Raw genomic sequence first — 22,772 nt, 5'->3', positions numbered from 1 at the left:
AATAAGCTCAAAGACAAAAACCAACAGGCTCAATGATGAAAGTATAAAAACCAGCATAGTTTTTATGAGTCAGCTGCGTTTTCAATATCAGTAAAACATACTTTGGCAAAACATGTATGTAAACAAACTTTGATAGAGTCATGGGGGCTCGAGCACTCCTGGCTCAGAGCTTTTGGCGGGAATCAACTGAGAAAGAACAAAACAATTTTAAACTTGAACAAATTTTCTAGCAGTTTTCCATTGGCTTGCAAAATGAAATCTATTTACTCCGCAGTACTCAGGATTGCACTACAGAATACCCTCTTAACGCACCCTGTAAAAAAACCCTTGGAAATAGATGAACAGCAAAATCCCGGAAAATTTCGTACTCATATTCCCGGATCCCGGGGAACAGAAAGGCTCTAATTTTTCTACTTAAAAAGTGTAGCTTCTCCTGACCTTTTCCTGTCTCTCAAGTTGCACCCACCGAAGCTGTCATCGGCTGTGTTTTTGTCATTATTTTTCTTTGGAACGTCATCGGCTTTGTGAGTGAGTGAAAAAAATCATCATCAGATTACTCGCAAAATCGTAAAGGAAAAGTTAGAAGGTGTTTTCTTCGGTTTCTCCTAAATTGTATGGTGTAATCCGTCTCGAAATCGGTGCCACTAGCCATGGAAGCTGTCCCCCGGATGCCGATGGTCAGTTTCGAGCTGAAAACCAGCCCGGAACCAACCAGTTTTGGACCTCTGAAGCAGGTCAGTTTGATGGTTTGAAGGATAATGATGCCCTGTCCTGTTTTGTGGGCTGTAAATTTAATTAGGAAGTGGTTTTTGTTGTTGCGATAAGTGGGCCTGCGGTTAAAATTTAAATTGGTTTTAGTTAATTCACTCAGAGTTGTGTTATGTTGCTTTGAAACTGATAATCAGGAGATTATTTTTTTTTTCGATATGACGTCACCTGATGATAAATGAATGCTTTGTTTTTTTTTTCCCACAGTACATTGCCGAGTATTATCATGAGGATCCGGACTCGTATTCGAAGGAATGCTACCAATTAGAGCAGCTGCGAGGAACTGCCGTGCGGCCATCTCAGGATGTCGACGGAACGGCAGTGATGAAGCGGTATTATTGTCAGCTGCACTCCATTCAGAATCGATTCCTCTTGAATCAGATGCCCGAGAGTCAGCAAATGTTAAGTTTCAGTTGGCGAGATTTGTACACCGGGTCAACGCTCCAGAAGAACAATGTCAAGTTGGAAATGGCAGTGATATTGCATAATTACGGGTCGTTGCATACGCAGCTGGGAGCGGCCGAAGGGCGAGCAGATCCGGAGAGTATGAAGAAGGCTTGCACGCACTTCCAGTGCGCGGCGTGGGCCTTCGGGTACATTAAGGACAATTACGCCTTGTTGCTGCAGGGTGATCTGTCGACAGAGTTGTTGATCTTTATGCAGGCTCTTTGTTTCGCCCAAGCGCAGGAGTGCATCATGGAGAAGAGTCTTTGTGATAACAGAAAGTCGGGAATCATTGCGAAAGTGACGGCTCAAATTGTGATGTATTACAATTCGGCCTTGGCGGCGCTGCTGACTCAGAACGGAGAAGACGGGCGCATACAGGACATTGTGGGGAGTAAGCAATTTAAAGAGTGGAGGAAGTACGTGAAGTTCAAGATTTCCTATTTGTCGTGCATTTTACTGTTGTATCAGGGGCAACAGTCGGAGGAGCAGCAGAAGATGGGTGAGAGGGTTGTGCTGTATCAGGCTTCGTTTGATAAGCTGGAAGAAGCAAGAAAGGAATCAAAGGGGCTTGCGCATATTGATCAAGTAAACGACGCGCTGCAGTTTACGATGGACGTGGTGGAAGCGAAGCGAAAGTCTGCAAAGAATGAAAACGAATTCATCTATCACGAAGAGGTGCCGGAATTGAGTTCGATTTCTGCCGTTCAGGGGGCGAATCTGGTTCATGGAATTGCTTTCAATGTGACGGATGTGGATGCTATGGGGGACGACATTTTCCACCGATTGGTCCCGATGAAGGCTCACGAGAGTAGTTCGGTTTATAGTGAAGAGAAGGCGAATCTTTTGAGAACTGTTGGGACGAAGGTTGAAGACAGGGATAACGAGTTGGCGTCGTTTATGAGCTCGCTGAACTTGGATGCAATCAACGTGCAAAATCCGAACAGTGTCACCGATACCCGTTTGCCACAAGGATTGGTTGATCGGTGTGCCGATTTGAATGCCAAGCCGAAGGCCATTCCGGATTTGGTGCAGTCGATGTCCAATTTGGCGGAGACTTGTGCCGAAGTGGAACTAATGCTGAAGGATATCAAACACATGCTGAAGCAAGATGAGATCCAGGAGGACAACTACCAACAAAAGATTGGCCAGCGATCCAATGGAGGAGGCCACATTACCGAACTGAATAGGGAATTTGCAAAGTATCAGGAAGCTCATAATAAAGCAGGTGAGAGCAACGATACGCTGCGCAAGGCGATGGGCCTGCATGTGTCGAATTTGAAGATTTTGGCCCAACCGTTGAAGGATATCAAGGAGCAGATTCCGATCAGTGGGGAGCAGTTCGATGAAGCGACGCTGAAAGAGATGCAGGGGATTTTGAACAAGGTCAGTAATTTGAGTTTAGTGTTTTTTTTTAAATCATTCAATTGCAATTTTCGACCCTAGGTGAATGAAATGAAGAAGCAGCGAGCTAAGCTGTATCAGGATCTGCGCAACAATGTCACCAACGACGACATCACATCTCAGTTGATCGCTTTGGAGGGTGGTTCCGATAATAAGAAGCGCATGCAAGACCTGTTCAATAAGGAACTCGCTAAGCACGATCAGCTCGTCGCTCTGTTGGACGCTAATCTGAAAGCTCAAGCAAACATCCTGAAGGCACTGACCGATATCTACGCCCGCTGTGCGCCGATAATAAAATCGATCAGTGAAGCGAAGGTTAGGCGAGATCAGTTTTTCTCATCGCTTCAGGGATCCTACGATGTGTACGAAGATTTGCTTTCAAAGAGCGCCAAAGGGTTGGAGTTCTATAAGAAATTACAAGCAAACGTTCAGAAGCTATACTCGCGGGTCAAGGCTGCTTGCGACGTGCAGGATGAAGAACGGAATCAGAAACTTAAATCGAGTAACATGGCGAAGAAGCCAGAACCGGCAAGGGAGAGCCCCAAACCGAGCAGTGGGCCCAAGTTGAAGGACTACCTCAAGTCAGGAAACATCAGTTTGGGTTCGATCAAGGCTTCTGGATTGGACTCGAATCCTTCGGGCTACATTCCTCCCGTGAGACCGAATCCGGTAGGTTCAGAGAGCACCACTCCGAATTCGAGTGCTTCTACGGGAGCCGCTGGGTATTATCAGGATTCGTATGCAAACTACAATTACTACTCACCAGCGGGCAATGTCCCAACTGCGTCGACTACCGATTATACGCAGTACTACCAACAGCAGCAGCAGCAGCAGCAGCAGCCCTATGGTGGTCATACAATGCCTTCATCGACATTCCAATCGAGTACCAACGCTGCCACGGCGAGTTCAACTTTGTCACAACCTCAATCTACGGGTTATGTTAATCCGATCTATCAGAATCCTATGTCCGGTTATTACAGCAATCGACCAGCTACCGATTACAGTCAGTACCCACCTTCACAGCCTTCGCCAGCGCCTTCAACTGGATCCAGCGATGTTGGATCGACTCAGCAGTGGAATCAAATGACTCAACAGTTTGGTGCGATGAATCTCCAACAACCGACGACGTCCTATCAAGCAGACTCCAACATGGCTACAGCGTATCCTCAAGTTCAGACCTACCAAACCGATAGCAGCGTCGTAAGTCAACCATACAATGCTTACAGCCAACCGACGGCTACCAATCAAATCACCCCCGCTCAGTACTACCAGCAACAACAACCGACACAAGTACCTCAAACGTACACTCAGCCTACCCAACCGACACCTCAGGAGCCACAGAAGAACACCAATCCCGACCCAGTTAATACCTATCCTTCTTACCCAGATTATACCTACAATCCCCAAACAGGAACCTACGAGTACACTGGCAATGCTCAAACGTCGTCCTACGTGAACCAGTACAGTTCGTCGGCTGGAACCGCTACTACTACCACTACGACATCATCAACAACCAACTATTATCCAACCCAACCGTCGGCCTACGACTGCAACAGTCAAGTTCAGCAACTTCAAGCCCCATCCTACGTAAACAACTCTGTTTCAAATCAACCGATTACGGCTACGGCCGCGGAAACGACAGTCTCCAGCGTTGGAGTGTATCCGTACGGAGCCCCTTCTCAGACTGTTGCCACCAGCTATGATTACAGTCAAATTCAGCAGCCACAGCCCGTTCAGGATGGCTCCAATCAGCAACAGCAGCAGTACTACCAGCAAGGACAACCCCAGAACTCGTACTACGGTAATGCTGGTAAGTCTTTGTTCTAGAATATTGCGACTCGTAAATTGTGAAGTTATATGAATAGATGTTTGGATTAAATTAATGTTTTTGTATTCGTGGAAGAAAAATTATGAACAACGTTCAAGTATATTTCGAAGATTTGCATAACAAAGTCTCACCGTAGATAATTAGTAGCAAACGTATAACACACAAGTCATCTAATTTCAGCAATATATCCGTTTCGGTACTACAACTACAACTACTGGATTACTGTTCTATTGTTTCAGTGAACTACTTTAGTGTTTCTGGTTTATGGTACGGTTCCTGAATTCTAGCTTCAGCTGGCCAAGTTCTACTGAAAATCGAACAATCGATCGCGAGAAAATTGATCGCAAGAAAATCGAATTCCGCATTCTTAACATTTTTAAAATATTGAATCTAAATATTCATCTACAAATGTTAAGAATCTATGGTTTGAACATGTTTCCCTCTTTCATTGTAGGTTACGGATACCAACCCGCTTCATCAACTGGGACACAATACCAGCAGCCAAACACGGCAGATATCACCAACACAAATCAGTATTCCAATTACACCGCTCCTACTCAACCCATCCCAGATCCAGCCACGGCAGCCTACGGCTACGGAGCCTATGGAACAACCGCAACCACCGATCCAACACAATATCAAACCTATCAACAACCAATCCCCGTTCAACCTACCGTTGAACAACCCACTGCTACCGTCACAGTACCACCCCAACCCCAACAACCTCTTCCCCCAGTTGCCCCCATAACCAAGCAATCAACCAACCTGGATCTTCTATCCGGTATCGATTTTACCCCGGCCCCGGTAGAAGCACCCGTTCTACTACCACAGACTTCGGTCACATCCCGCGATGACGACATCAAAAGCGAAATCCTAACCCCAACCAAACCGCAATCTTCGCCATCGATCATCCCGACACCGTCGTCACAATCTGCAGTACAGCTCGATCCACCCACCACCATCGATCGTAAACCTAGCATGGATAACCTGTCCATCTGCTCGGATCTCAGCTCGATCGATCAGAATTTTGATTGGGATAGTGCCTCTCTGCGGGCCGTCAGAGCCGGTTCACTGCCGGATCCAACATCGGTGTCGAACGTATTGGATCACCCCGTGGGCATCGTTGCAAATACCGTCGGTAGCCACAGCCGAATGGGAAGTGTGGTGGACAGCATTGTGGTGCAGCCGGTACGGGATCCTTTCGAGGATCAGGCCACGCTGAAATGGTTTCATAAGGAGGTCGAACGGTTGGAGAAGTTTATCGACAGTTTGAACGTGAAAACGCTGAACGGGACTACGCCGCTGGACGGCAAGTGGAAAGAACTGCAGGATATGCTGGTTGGTGGTAGCATTTGGGAGCATTACGGGACTGGGGTCTGAGAGCTGTATTTTTTGTTTTCCCACAGGTGAAAGAAGAATCCAAACGACAAGTGGGCGTGGCGCGGCTGTTCCCGGAGAAGAACCGTTCGATCGATTGTGTGCCGTATGACCATGCCCGGGTGACGCTACCGACGGACACGGATAACTACATCAACGCAGTCTTTGTGAAGGTGAGTTAGAGATAGAAAATTTGAGGTTTTCAGGTTATCCCAAAAGTTCGTTCTCAAAGTTTGTCGTCTGGATCGGAAAGAGTTCAATACAATTACAAAGTCGTATACATTTTGGCAATTCTTCTTGGCAGGAGACTATAATCACTGTTCTACCAAGGCTGTCAGGTTGTCATGAAAAGCATTTGCTTTTTATGGACATCATAGAATATATTTCTTCGGTCAAGCCTTCGTTTCAGTGTATAGATTTCTCTCTGCCAGAATCGCTTCATTTCGAGCAATATCATTTTCGTGTAAGTCATTGTGTTTCTTGTTATCGAGTCACGATGAACATTCCTCCTTTCAAACATGACTTGACATTCGCTGGTTTCGTTCGTCAAGTGCTTCAGTTCATTTCATTTGAAGCAAAGACTTGTTTCAATTGACGCAATGAGTGACTCGAAAATTGCTTCCTTCGTTTTTCCACTTTCACTTCAATTCGGGCTCATTCGACTTGTCACGCATCGCGTCGTCAAGCATCAAAATATAGTATCCGCACAATATCGGTTGCCTATAGGAATATATTATTTTATATTAAACGAACCCTAAATTAACGAGGCCATTCTGGAGTCCAAGATGGCGGCCATAGGGGTCAGGAAAAGTCTCAAATACCCAACAATATGGGTATTTTCGGAACGGGGACGACACGAAGGTGCCGAAAATCGATATCCGACGCCATTTTGGAATTCAAAATAGTGACCATTGATTTTCGGAAGTGTCAAATACCCTAAGATATGGGTATTTTAGGAACGGGAACAACGCGTAGATGTCAAAAATCGATATCCGACGCTATGTTGGAATCCAATATGACGGCCATCGGGTTTCAGAAAAAGTGTCAAATACTCTACAATATGGTTATTCTCGGAACGGGAACAACGCGTAGATGCCGAAAATAGGTATCAGATATAGGGGGTAAGTCACTCTGCCACATTGTGTCTGTGCTTATTGTGTTTCATGTGTGCTTTTGGGTGTCGGAAGGTGTTTCTTCGTGTCGACCGAGCTGTCAAAACTTCAACCGAAAAAATATGCTTACTGGCAACCATATCCTCGACCATAACAAAACGCTGAAAATGACAGATCCACCAGCGACTCCTTCGCTGTAGTTTGCTTAAAGCAACAAAGTACATCTGATTCACCGAAGATATTCGAGGACAATGTGGAAGGCGAACTACAACAGCTACTTCAATTCATCAAGATGTTCAAAATTCAGCTCTAAAAGCAACATAGCATAAACGAAACACTACCATTAACTACTACAAGGAGTAGGAGCACAGAGGCGATGAACCCGGTAGTGATCTAGAATTCTAAGCACCTTACTGTTCTGTGATACTCCCAACCTACCAAAATGAATTCATCAGAGCATTCTGACGGATCTAGACAAACTTTTCTACTTTTTGAAATTGTAGTTTATTTAGTCAAACGTAATCCTGGTGGAGACGTTCACATTTTCACTACGGACAAGCAACAGACAGCACACTGCCACTCCTCCTACACAGTTGAGATTGATTAGTGATTACATTGCGCATCAGAAAAGAACTCGTATTCACGCGCTTGAAAGTGCCCATCGGATTTCAATGAATACCGAAACGCTGCATTACCAACTGCCTACATACCAACACACACCAGTACCAACAATCAATACGAAACTAACGATTTCAAATTGGCTCACTACTGGACTAGCCTATTGGTCCCAAGCAAATCGATTAACGTACCCCATTCTTGTATAAATTCCAGTACTACACTGTGTTTGTTTTGATTCGCTATGAAAGTTTGACAGATAAAATGAGGGGTTAGTGGATTTTCCTAAGTTTCGAGGGGTGAATCGATTAGCTTGGGACCGAAGAGAGTACCAGAGCTGAGCCAAAAAGTTGAGCTCGTTTCTTCGGGACCTTCTGGTCTTAGAGTTACCTCTATGCCAGTACCTAGCTATCGTCTTCAACTTTGATCCTTGCCATCATCAATGCTCACTCTTAGACCCGATCGTATCCAGTCATTGATATTCCAGGTCGCGGAATACGGTGTACGTGTCACTTCCGTCTCCCGAGTGATTTTCTTCATCGAGGTCCGGTGCAATCCAACAAACAGACTGCCGTGGTTCTCTCTTCTTTGCAAAAGAAAAAAAACAACAACTAAATTGATAAACAAACGTAAACATTATTGGCAGTGGTGCCAGAATTGATGAAAAAATTAGTTTTCCATGTGGCGGAAGGGTGTTTCAAGTGTGTCGAAGTGTGTTTTTGTGGGTTTTAGCACAAGGTGACAGAGTGACTTACGCCCTGATCAGATACCATTTTGGAATCCAATACGGTGGCCATCAGGGTTCAGAAAGCGTCAAATACCCTACAATATGGGTATTTTCGGCATCGATATCCGATGCCATTTTGAAATCTAATTTGGCGGCCATCAGGTTTCATAAAAAGTGTCAAATACCCTAATATCAGGGTATTTTTCGGAACGGGGACGACGCGTAGATGGTGCAAATCGGTATTTTATGCCATTTGCAGGCCATCTGAAATTGGAAGCCACCATCTTGACTTTCAAGATGGCGTCGGAGATCGGTTTCTGGCTTCTAGATGTCACCCCGATTAAAAGAAAACCCCCCATTGATCGATATTTGATGGTATTTCACAGTTCAAGACCAACAATTGAAATGGCCTTAACTCCATTTTGTAAACAAACCTTGTAAGGCCTTTTTCTCGCGAACCGAAACCTTCATTCGCAAACCTTAACCACAATCGGGTAGAGGATAATTTCCTCTACCTGTTCATTATGTTGGTTTGCCTTTGCGGACTTCGGTTGGCGAGAAAATGGCCTTACAAGGTTTGTTTACAAAATGGTGTTAGGGTCATTTCAATTGGTGGTCTTGAGTTTCTTTAATCCAAAGCCGCCATCTTGGATTTAAAGACGGCGTGACATCGCATTTCGGCATCTACGTCTCATCCCCATTCTGAAAATAACCTTATTTTAGGGTATTTCCGGAGTGATTTGTGATTTGGGCGTAATTGCTTTTGTAAACAAAGGCGTCAATTGCCGATTTCTGTTGAATTAAAGCTCAATCTCATAAACAAACTATACCAAATAATAGAGAAATCATTCTTCTACCTCATAGCGTTATTAGTTTTCGATATTGAGCTTTTATTCGCGAGAAATCAGTGATTGACGTGTTTGTTTACAAATGCAATTACGCCCAAATCTCAAATCACTCCGGATTTGCCACTTTTCCGCAAATCAGAAGACGCCGTCTTGGATTTCAAAATGGCATCGGATATCGATTTCCGGCCTCTATACCATAGAGGTAACTATAAGACCAGAAGGTCCCGAAGAAACGAGCTCAACTTTTTGGCTCAGCTCTGGTACCATAGAGGTAACTCTAAGACCACTGGGTCCCGAAGAAAATCATTATTATTTTTGGCTCACTCAGTACCAGAACAACGGTCCCAAGCAGTCCCAAGCTATTTCACTCACCCCTGATGTTATCTGTCAAACTTCCATAACGAATCAAAACAAACATAGTGTAGTAATAGAATTTCAACTAGAATAGGGTACGTTAATCGTTTGCTTGGGACCAATAGGCTACTAAAGTGGTGAGCCAATTTAAAATCGTTAGTTTCGTATTGATTGTTGCTGGTACTCTCTTCGGTCCCAAGCTAATCGATTCACCCCTCGAAAAACCAATAACCCCTCATTTTATCTGTCAAACTTTCATAGCGAATCAAAACAAACATTGCGTAGTACTAGAATTTCGACTAGAATGGGATACGTTAATCGTTTGCTTGGGACCAATAGGCTAGTCAAGTAGTGAGCCAATTTTAAATCGTTAGTTTCGTATTGATTGTTGTCTATACGCCATCCCGATTCCACAAATACCTATATTGATGGGTATTTGACGAGGGGGGCGACACATCTAAATCTCAAGTTTAGATGCTCAACAAATCTCACACTAGCGAATCAATCTTCGAAAAATATTCTTTCATTTGTCGCATCTACTTGCATCGCTCATCATCTTTTTGCAGGAAATCTTCAGAACTCAGCGTGCGCGCAGTTAGCCACAGCAAAACACAATCTTTTTTGCATCGTAGATAGAGTCGTCCCCCTCGGTATTTGACAATATTTCCCATTTGTTCTGAAATTGGAAGCCGCCATCTTGGATTTCTAAATGGCGTAACATATAAACATTTGATCTGTATACTTCATACTGATTACAAAAATATCAATATTGATGTGTATTTGACTGTATTTCCACTTTTATTAAGTCGGAAGTCTTCGATTTCAAAATGGCGTCGGATATCGATTTTCATCCTCTAGACATCATCCCGATTTAAAAAAAACCTTTATCGGTAGGTATTTGACAGTATTTCCCACTTTTTATTAAACTGTTAGCCGCCATCTTGGGTTTCAAAATGGTGTCGCATATCAATTTTTGATCTCAAGACGTTACCCCGATTAAAAAAAAAATATCCATAGACGAGTGCACGGATGAATTTGAGTTCACGCAGTCGATAAAAAGTGACACAACAGCGGGGCCCTGTTTACTAAAATTGAACACATGAATAATACTCGCGTAACATTTGAAACGGGCCTATCAACTTTTGTACACAAAACTTATTAAGCCTTTTTCGCCCGAACCGAATACGCCCACGCAAACTAACAACACCAGCGGGTAGGGTAAATTCTCCCCTTCCCGACAGTGCTCTGGGTTTTCGTGGGCGTACCTCGGTTCTCGTGAAAAGGACCTAGCAAATTATTTACAAAAGTTGATAGGCTATTTTCAAATGTTACGCGAGCAATATTCGTGTGTTCATTTTTAGTAAACAGGGCCCCGCTGTTGTGTCAAAAAAAATTCAGTAGATGAACTAAAGTTCACCCGTGCACAGGTCTATATTGATGGGTAAACAAACCACCCGACAGTGATAAATTTGACATCCACGTGCACAGTTCTATGCGCATACGCTTAAATGAACAGAGTGAACAATCAACAAAAGTTATAAAAACTGCGCGAATTTAGATCGAACAGCTTTGCTTCAATAGACCTGTGCACGGGTGAACTTTAGTTCATCTACAGAAATTTTTTTGACGCAACAGCGGGGCCCTGTTTACTAAAAATGAACACATGAATAATGCTCGCGTAACATTTTAAAATAGCCTATCAACTTTTGTACATAATTTGCTAGGTTCTATTCACGAGAACCGAAGTACGCCCATGAAAACGCAGACCACTGTCGGGATGGGGAGAATTTCCTCTGCCCGCTGGTGTTATTAGTTTGCGTGGGCGTATTCGGTTCGCGCGAAAAAGGCTTAATATATTTTGTGTACAAAAGTTGATAGGCCCCTTTCAAATGTTACGCGAGTATTATTCATGTGTTCATTTTTAGTAAACAGGGCCCCGCTGTTGTGTCACTTTTTGTCGAGTGAGTGAACTCAAATCCATCCGTGCACTCGTCTATGCAAAAGTAAGTTCATTTGACAATGAAAGAAGAAATGAATACGAGTCAGAAAACTGATCTAAAGTGGTTCTGTTGATGTTGACGGGGATGTGCTCGAAGAGAAGACAGAATGAATTTCAATTGAAAGTGATGGTTTACAGCTTCATCGTCACTAGATGCCTTTCGATTGAAAGTGACTTTGTGGGGCAAAAATAAGTTTCACTGAGGTCTCAGCAAAAGTGACATTTGATTGCTGAGTCTCGGATAATGCTTAGCTGAATTTCCGCAAACAAATGAAATGTTTGCTGAGATCACAGTAAAACTTGTATTGCCGAGATTTGCGCAGCCGAGCTCGGTGGAAAAAACTAAGTGTGTAGCATTACGAACATTTGCCTTCTTAGACTACCTTGTACAATATTTCGAGAAATCCATTCATTTTCGGATTTCTATTTTCAAAGCTCTTCAAGAGGGTTGGTCACCTGCACGTGGCTGTTGGCACAGAGGACGGAAATCATTGAATGGCAAAAAAATAGTATTTCAAATTTAAATGATAGAAACACATCAAATTAATTCCAGCTCCAAGAAGAAAGGTCGGTAGCATTCAGCGATGCAATAGCAAATACAGAACGAATCATAGAGGAGCAATACATATTCTGAACTGGCATTTGTCGTCAGAGACTGTTTTTTGTGAATGGAGTTCACCCAAATTTAATACAAATGCCAGCAGTCAACAATTAAGAGAAAATCAATAGTCCTGATTAATGCACTGCACCAACTAAATTTCATAATAATGATCGATTTTGCGTCAAAACATGGCGATCAACTAAAACAAAAATCTATTATCATTTTTATAATCCGGCCTTTGATCTCACTGGTTTTCGTTTTCCAACTTTTTCATTTTCAAATCACAATTATCACAGTTTAACAAGGAAAAGTCGTCGGTAAGTTGGATCCGCTGTAGGCCAGATTATGCTCGTACTGCTCCTAATAGCTACCATATGTAACCCTAATTGTGCTGGCCGATAGCCCTCACCAAACTTTACTAATACAATCAAATGACCTGTTCTTCAAATTTCCAGCATCTCGGTTTCGGTTGCCCTCAGCTGATTCTGGCGCAAACACCACTCCAGAACACCGTCAACGACCATTGGAACATGATCTGGTCGCAGAAGGCCAATGTCGTAGTGTGCTTGCACACCCCTGCAGAGGTTTGTCCCTTTCCGTCGCCTCCGCAAACGTCCGTAAACAAATTTCCACCGAATTACAGATCCTGGACACATTCTGGCCCACGGAGATCAACCAGGAGCTTAGTTACGGTGACTTTTCCGTCAGTCTGGTCAAACAGTTCGATCTGACCCACTGCATCGAACGGTCGCTCCGGGTCACGATGCTCGGGTCGGATGTCATCCTGAACGTTTCGCTGTTGCAGAACAAACTCTGGCCCAAGCAGTCGGTCGAATACATCCTGGGAATAGCGCAAAATGTGATCGGCGCCTACCGGCAGCAGAATCAGGAACTGAAGCAACTCAAGCCGCTGATTGTGAACTGTTTGAACGGTTCGGATCGATCGAGCCTGCTGGCGGTGGCGATTGCTGCGATTTTGGCTACCCAAAATAAGAAGCCGATCTTGATCAGTAAGAATTAGACGTGGTTTTTCTTCTTCTTAATTTAGCTTCGAAACTGATTATTGCACTTCATTTTTAGATATCGTCGACATATGGTATCGAATATGCTGCCAGAGGAAGGGTGCTCTCCGCGATCCCAATCATATTCAACTGTCCTACCAAATGGTACTGAATAATGGCTACAGTATTCTCAATAAGCGTGAGTATTCCATTATGTTTCGTAGAACCAAGTCCAGGAAATTCATGTTCAAATTTTCCAAACACACACACACAGGAGGAATAATGACATCGTATCAGATGAAAACGGTGCAGGCGACTGCCATCGCCGAAAAGGAGGAAGCAATCAACGACCCATTTAAGGATTTGGATCCCTTGTGGAAATTGAAGTAATTCGATGTTATAGGTATCTATTATTTGAAACATTTTATAATCTGGACTTGAGTTTACATCCTTTTGCAAAGCGCTGCGTTAATGCGCTTTGACGCTATAACTATATGGCTTAATCATTGCAAATTGTTACACACGTTGTGCCGAAATCCGGTGCGAGTTATATTTGACTGTGCATTCGCTACATATAGAAAGCCATTGGTATAATATATATGCATACATTTATTATTTATTATCTAGAAGTGATTATACACCCTATTATAATGATTACTATGATTATGGCGCAGTATAATATATATATATTAGCTAGGTATGGAAGCATAGATCGGGAAGGTGATTTTTGGTCGTGCAGGAAAGAACTGATGTTTTGGATATTTATAACTAAGTTTACAACACCGTCAGGCAATAATAAACTGCTATAATATGTTGAAAATTGTGTTGCAATATTATCTATAGTGGAAAATTTGAGAAATCATGACTGTTTTTAAAGTTGATTATCAATGGTAGGGTTCAAAATAGCACGTACGGCATTCGGAGCATTACGGTATTCCCCCTTACTGACTAAATCTTAAATTTTGAAGCTGAGGGGTTTGTTTTTGTGACTGCTAACACATCAATCAGAATGTTGAAATCTGTTAAAACTGGAGTGCCTGTAGATAGAGTGATCCTTTTTTTTATAATGCGTTTATTTTTCCAGGCTCATTTGCCGTAGCTTTGCGGAGCCGATATTCATTGGTCAAATTACAAAATTACTTAAAACTAACGTTAGTAAAGCGGGGGCCGATTACTCGCGGCTATCTCGAGGTTAGGGGTTACAAATTGTAACAAATGGATGGCAGAGTAGGGATTGAGAGCACAAGGTTTGGAGAGCAATGTGCTCTTGATCTCGAACTAGGCGACAAACTGATGAAAAAGATAAACATGGGGGTACACCGATGGGCAGCTAACAACTTGGGGGAACACAAGATGACACTAACTACTAAATCCTCAGATCTATCCGTTTTAAAATAAATTAAATGGCAATAGTCGAGATCTCGGCTCACCAAGATGTCTCTAACGGACCGCATAGGTTGTTTTCCTCGGGCCCTGAGGGATGCGGATAACTCGGATCAAGAAACACTATGGAGGGTGCATGACCAAAGCACGTGGTCGATCTCGTGATAACCACTACCACAGGCGCACAAATTGCCATTGGAAGCGATTCGAAAGAAATGCGAATCTAACGAGCAGTGATTGGACATGAGCCTTGACATGACACGTATTAAGTCACGGCTCACGTCCAACCCTTGGGAGAATAGAATGTAACCATCTTCCCAGATCACTCTCATTCCATTTTGTTGCCAGTTGGTGAGGACTTGCTGACGGGGAAATGAGAAAAAATCTGCAAAGGCGATTTGTCGATCAATCGACAAATACTTGAAAGATATACTTTGAGTGATTGTTCTACCCTTTAGTTGAAGCTGTAACTGTGCAGGATGATGCTTCCCAGAAAAAAACAACCAACTCAGTTTTCTCCGGAGAGAATTCGATACCTAGCTTCATAGCCCAAGTAGACAAATTGTCTAAAGTATCTTGTAATAGTCCTTGCAGGTCCGGTGCACTTGGCCCTATAACAGACACAACGCCATCGTCTGCAAGCGAGCAATTTTCATCAAGACAATCATCAACGTCTTTTACATAAAAATTATAAAGAAGAGGGCTTAAACATGAGCCCTGGGGGAGACCCATGTTACTAATTCGTGAAGTTGTCGAGTTTCCATGAGAAAAGCTCATATATTTCTCAGACAACAAGTTGCTCAAATAGCTGTTCATAATCGGTGAAAGCCCACTATCGTAGAGTTTATCCGAAAGGACATCGATACAAACAGAATCAAAAGCCCCCTTAAAGTTCAAGAAAACTGAACCCATTTGCTTTTTTTGCGCATGGGCCAGTTGAAATTCGTTCCTTTGCCTCTCCAAATTGCGTATCTGAAAGTAAACTATTCATCTCGCCCCTTTTGTCTAGACAAAACAGAATCATTTTCTCCAATAATTTCCGTGTACAGGACATCATCGCGATGGGACGGTACGAGTTATAATCCGACGCGGGTTTACCGGGTTTTCGAATGGCGATAACTCTTACTTGCCTCCAGTCATGCGAAACAATGTTGTGCTCCAGAAATTGATTGAATAAGTTCAACAAGCGATTTTTTTTTAAATTTAACTTGATTCTATCCATTCCTGGAGCTAAATTGTTACATGAGAGGAGAGCAAGTGAGAATTCCACCATCAAAAACGGGGAATCTATTTCGTTACTACCCGACGGAAGATCACGAACGTTGGTTTAAACCGGCACCGAATCCGGGCCAAACTTTCCGCGCGAAGCTGAATATCCAACTGTCTGAGTACTCCTTGTCTTCGTTAACCGGTGATGACGCGTTTCGCATTCTCCTGCCGACATTGCAGAGTGTTCTCATGGAAGTCTCTCGCGAAAAACCATCGACGAACCGACGCCAGTAACCGCGTTTTTTTTTGCTTTAATCAAGTCCTTAAAAGTTTTCTTGAGGTTGGTGTACCGCTCGAAATCCCCGACCTTACCCCGAATCCCATGCAACGACATGTCTATGTATGTAGTTCTTTTGAATATCTATGTGGAACGTGACACGTCAGAAATAGAGAAAACAATCACTGCTAAAGAATAACTAACACCCATCCCTGCCCCCCCCCCCCCTCTCTTGACTAGCCTATTGGTCCCAAGCAAATTGATTAACGCACCCCATTCTAGTCTAAATTCTAGTACTACACTATGTTATTTTTGATTCGCTATGAAAGTTTGACAGATAAAATGAGGGGTTCGTGGATTTTCCTATGTTTCGAGGGGTGCATCGATTAGCTTGGGACCGAAGATAGTACCAGAGCTGAACCAAAAAGTTGAGCATGTTTCTTCGGGACCTTCTGGTCTTAGAGTTACCTCTATGGTTGCACCTCGTTTTCTTAGAAAGAGAAGGTATAATAATACCACAGACAAACAGACGTAACTCTTTGAAAACGTTTTTCTTGAAAACATAGTATCTCAAAACATAGGGCCTCAGTAACGATATCTCTCTGGCTTATCGCGGAAAACAAGCTTGCTCGCTAACTCGCAAACAATATTGCATCAAAGTTCTATAGAATGTATAGGAACGTCAAAGTGATCCGATGACAGCGCTGCGGCGAGTAGTTCGCGGAACTGATAATATTTAAATCAACCGTTAAATGCGTGAACGAAGATACACAATGAAGTGTTACGTCTGTTTGTCTGTGATAATACTATCTCTTTTATCTCTTCACTGATTGCAAACACGAAGCGACTGCTGCCAGGTGTTATTGAAGTTTCGGTTGCGTTCGGTTGTAAAAAATCATGAATCTCAATCTCATCACAGTTTGGTGCAGATTTGCAGCTGGTGAGTTTTGTTCGCTTGATATTTCGAGCTACGATCACACAGCTTGCGATATCAGCCGTAGTTGTTTGCTTGTTGATTTTTGTCTACGAAAATCAAGCGTGATCTTGTTCCTTGGTGAGATTTGATTTTTTGATTTTTTTTTCCCAACACAATTGAGCGTCGCTCTTAATAGTTATCCTTCACTACTAAATTTCAATACCATGGAGACACATTACTTTGCATAAAATTGATGAATGATCAGCAATGGCAGATTATGACAGAATACGTATTTCCGGATAAACTGACGCGATTGTTCAAGGCGATGATGACTTGAAGCGTTCTCCACAACACGGTTAAAGCATTGAATAACACTAAAACCAGGGGGTCCCGAAGAAATATGCAATCTTTTGGCTCAAGAAGTACCAGACCTTCGGTCCCAAGCTAATTGAAGCACTCCTCGAGAAATAAAGATTCACGAACCCCTCATTCACTCTGTCAAATTATTAAGGCGAATCAAAACAAACATAAACATTAAATACAGTACTTTCAATCTAGTGTCAAAAGGTAAGTTATAAGAAATTGTATGTACATTTTGAAAAACTTGTACATAAATGTAAAAATCAAATTTTGTCGATTTTTTTTTCAAAATATCAGGAAAACGAAGTTGCTTACTAAAACCATCTTGATTTGATACGACTTTTAGAATCATATTCTATAAATATTATTTGCTAATTCAGTGCTAACATTTGAAAACGGCACAAAAGCCATTTGTAAACAAATGGTTTGTGGGCCCTTTACTCACTACTTGAAGTACACCCACGCGACACAACAGCAACATCGGGTAGGGGAAATTTTCCCCTTCCTGACGATGCTGTTGGTTTGCGTGGGCGTTCTTCGGGTAGCGAGTAAAGGGCCCACAAACCATTTGTTTACAAATGGCTTTTGCGCCGTTTTCAAATGTTAGCACTGAATTCATATAAAAACTTATTGCTTACCAGTACACAGCAAAAAATAATGAATTTTAACGTAAGCGCAATTTGAAAACTAGCAGAAAAAAGGCTCGTGTAATTTAAGTTCTAGCGAAGACAACAAATCAAGAAGACTGGCAACTCTTCCATTTTCTCATACAAACGATGTGAGACAGGTACAATCGCGTCATCTGCCGCTCAAAGGTAAATGCTTCGAACGAGTTTGATAGCAAAGATTACATCCTCAGAAGAAGGGTTTGTGTATTTGCTCATTTTTCTATCCGTTGCTTCCACCTTCACTCAAGTGCAGCGCCACTGTATCTGTCGCTTGGATTCTGGCAAAGTTGCCAGTCTTCTTGATTTGTTGTCGTCGGTTCTAGTGTAATTTTATGCAATATATCACGCACATGAAGTGTATCTCACTAATCATTGCAAATTAGACAGCCCAGTGGCAGGCGCGTAGGCAACATGTTATATCGTGACAGTGGGCCCAGCACAGCAAAATAAACGATTTGAGCCCGGGACATGCTGTCTACTGTCAAACGCTGCTGTTGGTATGGGCCTTGTCACTGGCCTGAAATTAGACGACATCACGTGAAATGCTACTACTGATAGCTGCGCAAGTAATTCTCTGCGGCATCTCCTATAAATTTACACGACTTTCGCGTAAGCTTTCTGGACGTGTTCAGAGTACCTGTAAGAAAGCAGAAAAATTAGTATGCCATTTTGCTTGTGCGTTTTGGCTGATTTCTAGTTTCATTATCAATCAATCTACGTTATTTCAATTCTAAAGTCTGGAAAATGGCTGGTTATAGTAATGTTTGGTTGGCAATACGTGATAGTTCAGACCGCCCGGACCGATAGAAGACGCTTGGATATAGGCCCCTGTAGCAGTGACGAGAAATGACGCTTGACTTGACTTGACGCTTGTGGAATGCTTTTTATCACAAACGAAGTGACAGACGACTAACTGGCGAAGAAATCAATTAAAATAATGTGGTTCGCTGTAATCGAATTTTCTTAGAAGCTTGTGCCACCAGATGGGATAGTATTTTTGTTTTGGTTTTGCACAAAGTTGATTTTGTGTACAATGATTCTTTGACAGTGTGCAAAGAGTGTATCATTTTGTCATTTTTTTTATGCATTTCAGTTTTGAGAAGAGTGAAAGAGATAGAACCAAAACATTCTAGTACATTTGGTGAAAATGCTAGTTCAGTCGAGTAGTAGTGTTACCATGTGGTACAATCCAGTAGTAGTGGTGTTGCCATGTGCGAGGGGGGCGACACATCTAAATCTCGATTATAGATGCTCAAAAAATCTCACACTAGCGAATAAATCTTCGAAAAATCTTCTTTCATTTCTCGCATCTACTTGCATCGCGCATCATTTTTTTGCAGGAAATCTTCAAAATCGTGATAAATCTTCTAGCTATCTACTCAGCGTACGCGCAGCTAGCCACAGCAAAACACAATATTTTCTGCATCGTAGATAGAGTCGTCCCCCTCGGCCATGTGGTACACTGAAAAATTGCAATAGCAGGTTAGTCACCAATGTTTTCAGGCCGTCACTTCGTTTGTGCTTTTTATATGATTAAACTTTATTAATAGTTCTAAATATAAGATCTACTAATTTTGAGTAATATTGACTTGGATTAATTCCAAAGTCAGCGAGGTCTGGTAATAAAATTTAATCCTAAATAAGCAGACCATCATGAGTACTAGACTGATGCAAAATTTGAAATTTTCGCTCCACAGTGCTCAAACGATTCTAAATTGGGTCCTGCTTAGCCTCCAAAAATTTGAACTACTTTAGTAAGAATCTGACTTGGCACAAACCATTTCAAGTTTATATGGGAATTACCATGAGAAAACTTATGTTTTTGTTTATATCTATCTAACAATTCACCACATCACTGTGCTTTCAAAAATGATAGCAGTGATTGTAGCAAATTTTTTCAGCTACAACTTTATTGAAAAACACGTTTCAATCAAATGCACGAAACAAAAGTTATTAATGATTCAAGTGATGTCTTATGATTATGCTCATTCAACTGTTCAGTCGGCAACATTGGTGTATCTGGTGAGAAGAATAGAGCAAAAATATCATGGCTACTATGTCACACTGCAGAATACAGTGTTGCTAACAGAACAGTTGCTTGATCATGCCATAAGATTATCAATCTCTTAAACAATTAATAACTATTTAATTTGACATTTGGCTGAAAAACGGTATTCCGCAAAGTTGTAGCTTAGAAAAATTCCCGTAAGAATAGTTAAGGAACTTTTCGAAAAAGCAATATGGAAAATGGGTAGAAGACAATGAACAAAAAGTTTGGTTTTCCCATAGTAATTTCCATATAAACTTCGAATGATTTGTGCCAAGTCAGTTTCTTGCCAAATGAGTTTAAATTTTGGGATGCTAATCAGGACCTGATTTGAAGCCGTTTGAGCACTGTGGAGCGAAAATTTCAAATTTTGCATCAGTCTAATGAGTACCCAAATAAGAAAAAAAAAATGCAACCAATATTCACAATTTAAACTAATAGGTGTAAAATTACACGATCGTTGAAAATACCGCGATGATGGTTTGTAATTTTACATGACTCAAAAAAGTAAGTAGCATGCAATTTTCTGAAAACATAAAATTATGCTTATTGCACGTTAAATTTATGTGCGCTATATTTAGCGTAAATTTAGATGTTTTTTTTTCGAACTGTGTAAAACCGAAAGTAAATATTAAATGTAGAAATCTTCATACAAATGTTGAAGGTGGCACCATGCTGGCAGTAGTTGTGAAATCATGAACAGTTATTCTTCCAGGATTTTTTTAAATTTTAAGTTTCTACATTTTAGAACATCTCCTATTACGACACAATCGATCGAGATCAGCAGGTTATGCACGAGTACGGATTTCCGGATTAACTGACGCGATTGGTCAAGGCGACGATGGATCGAGTGATGTGCGTTGTTCGAGTATCGGAGACACTCTTGAATCCCCTTGAATCTCGAAGGGGGTTACGGCAAGGTGATGGGCTTTCGTGACTGCTGATAAGAAGAGCTGGGATAAACACGAGTAGGACGATCTTAAGGAAGTCCATCCAGTTTTTTGGCTTCTCCGATGACATCGACATCATAGCACGGAACTTAGAGACGATGGCGGAAACATACATCAGACTGAATGCTGAAGGTAGACATGTTGGGCTCACCAGTGACCGCCGAAAATGAAACCAGCAGAGAAATTCAAAGACGCGTTGTGGCAGGGAATCGTGCCTACTTTGGACTCCGGAGGACGCTCCGGTCGAACACCATTCGTCGCCGCACAAAGTTGACTATCTACAAGACGCTGATTAGACCGGTGGTCCTCTACAGCCACGAGACCGGCGGTGTTTTTGAACGGAAGGTGTTGCGGACCATCTACGGTGGAGTGCAGATGGATGACGGAACGGTGAATGAACTACGAAATGCACCAGCTGCTGGGAGAACCATCCATCATCCACACTGCAAAAATTGGGCAACTATGGTGGGTTGGGTACGCCGTAAGAATGCCAAACGATGGCCTCGGTTTTCAAAAGCTACCTAACAGGAACTAGAAGGAGAAGGCGACCTGCGGACCCTTCGTAGACTACGAAGCTGGCGAAGTGTGGCCATGGATCGAGTAGAGTGGAGGCGACTTCTTCGGACCCAGGTATGGCAAATCATTTACAATCATTTCGTGCATTCATTTACATTCATTTGCCTCTAACTGCTGTCATCAACAGACGTCTAACTTCAAGTCAGAAACTTGTGTAAAGATGAGTGGAAACATTCCCACACCTGGTCCCTACCTATCGACACATCAACTCATGAACCAACGGAAGGAAGGATTGATCAGAGATGTTATGCCTCAGAACATCCTGGCGGTGCCGACTGGGATTGAACCCAGGCCTGCTGGGATGAGAGGTAATCACGCTACCACTACATCACCGGCGCCGGTATTTTTTCTGCTGAAAATAGCCACTCGATGCTACCGGCACTTATTAAGTTGTGCAACGCCAGTGCCATCAATTTTTCAAAGAGGGTTTTTAAGTGGGGATGTCGGCGTTGGTGGTGCTTAATTCAAATATGAACCTTTATACCAGTTTTTACAGAAATTTTGTTCGAGCCTCAACGTCTGTTCTCTGTGCTTTTTGCCCATGGCACCATGTTGTCAGTAGTGAGGGGATCAAAACTGATAGCATACAGTGATCCATTGTTTCTACATTTTACTACGAGAGGGGCGACTCTATCTACGTTGCAGGAAAAAATGTGTTTTGCTTTGGTTAACTGCGCGCACGCTGAGTAGAAGATTGATGACGATTCTGAAGATTCCTGCAAAAAGATGATGCACGATGCAAGTAGATGCGAGAAATGAAAGAAGATTTTTCGAAGATAGATTCGCTAGTGTCAGATTTGTTGAGCATCTAGAATTGAGATTTAGATGTGTTGCCCCCCCCTTCGTTTGAGTATCAGGCTTAGTTCATTCAAATGCGTAGAGAAGTCATCCAGAAATCCAAAGTTCGACAGCATCTTTAAATTGATGAACTGTCTCACCCTTCTGATTCAAAAACTCTTGAAATAATTGTCTCATGTCGAAAATTCTCTTTCACATTTTTTGCTCAGTATCAGCTTCGTCCTCGTTCACCACACATATTTCTAGATAGAGCTAGCTTTGACTTTCTAGAAATTATGAAGAGAAGTCACTGTTTACTAAAGCTGGTACGCCCTAATTCCAACTCTATTTAGATTTATTGTGTTGCAAAGTGAATGTAATATTGAATAAAACATTAAATGTCCGGATAAATGAACCGTCCGACATTCGGTGCCATACGGTAGAGACTAAACATTCTCTGTAATTCAGGTCCTGAGATCGGATGAAGTTTGACGACATATTTCTAGCCAACGTTATTGTTACACAACTTAT

General features: G+C 42.3%; 1 protein-coding gene across 1 annotated transcript; it reads left to right on the top strand.

The window, feature by feature from the left end:
* The first annotated feature begins 542 nt into the window (after nucleotides 1-542).
* mop (myopic) lies at nucleotides 543-13,898 on the top strand. Its single transcript, XM_065231652.1, has 9 exons — nucleotides 543-734; nucleotides 976-2,598; nucleotides 2,659-4,426; nucleotides 4,899-5,782; nucleotides 5,851-5,994; nucleotides 12,533-12,661; nucleotides 12,721-13,087; nucleotides 13,158-13,277; nucleotides 13,353-13,898. The coding sequence occupies exons 1-9, from the start codon at nucleotides 651-653 to the stop codon at nucleotides 13,466-13,468; spliced, it is 5,235 nt and encodes a 1,744-aa protein (XP_065087724.1). The 5' UTR covers nucleotides 543-650; the 3' UTR covers nucleotides 13,469-13,898.
* The last annotated feature ends 8,874 nt before the right edge of the window (nucleotides 13,899-22,772 follow it).

The sequence above is a fragment of the Ochlerotatus camptorhynchus genome, unplaced genomic scaffold (genome assembly GCF_037179485.1).
Source record: "Ochlerotatus camptorhynchus isolate MF236.1 unplaced genomic scaffold, CSIRO-AGI_Acam_v1.1 ptg000358l, whole genome shotgun sequence".
Taxonomy (NCBI): Eukaryota; Metazoa; Arthropoda; class Insecta; order Diptera; family Culicidae; genus Ochlerotatus; species Ochlerotatus camptorhynchus.
This window is presented reverse-complemented; position numbering and strand designations above follow the sequence as displayed.

Coding starts and splice junctions, on each gene's coding strand:
- mop (XM_065231652.1), top strand. CDS start 651: ATGGAAGCTGTCCCCCGGATGCCGATGGTCAGTTTCGAGCTGAAAACC. Junction 4,427..4,898: donor CTCGTACTACGGTAATGCTG/GTAAGTCTTTGT, acceptor CTTTCATTGTAG/GTTACGGATACCAACCCGCT. Junction 13,278..13,352: donor CTACAGTATTCTCAATAAGC/GTGAGTATTCCA, acceptor ACACACACACAG/GAGGAATAATGACATCGTAT.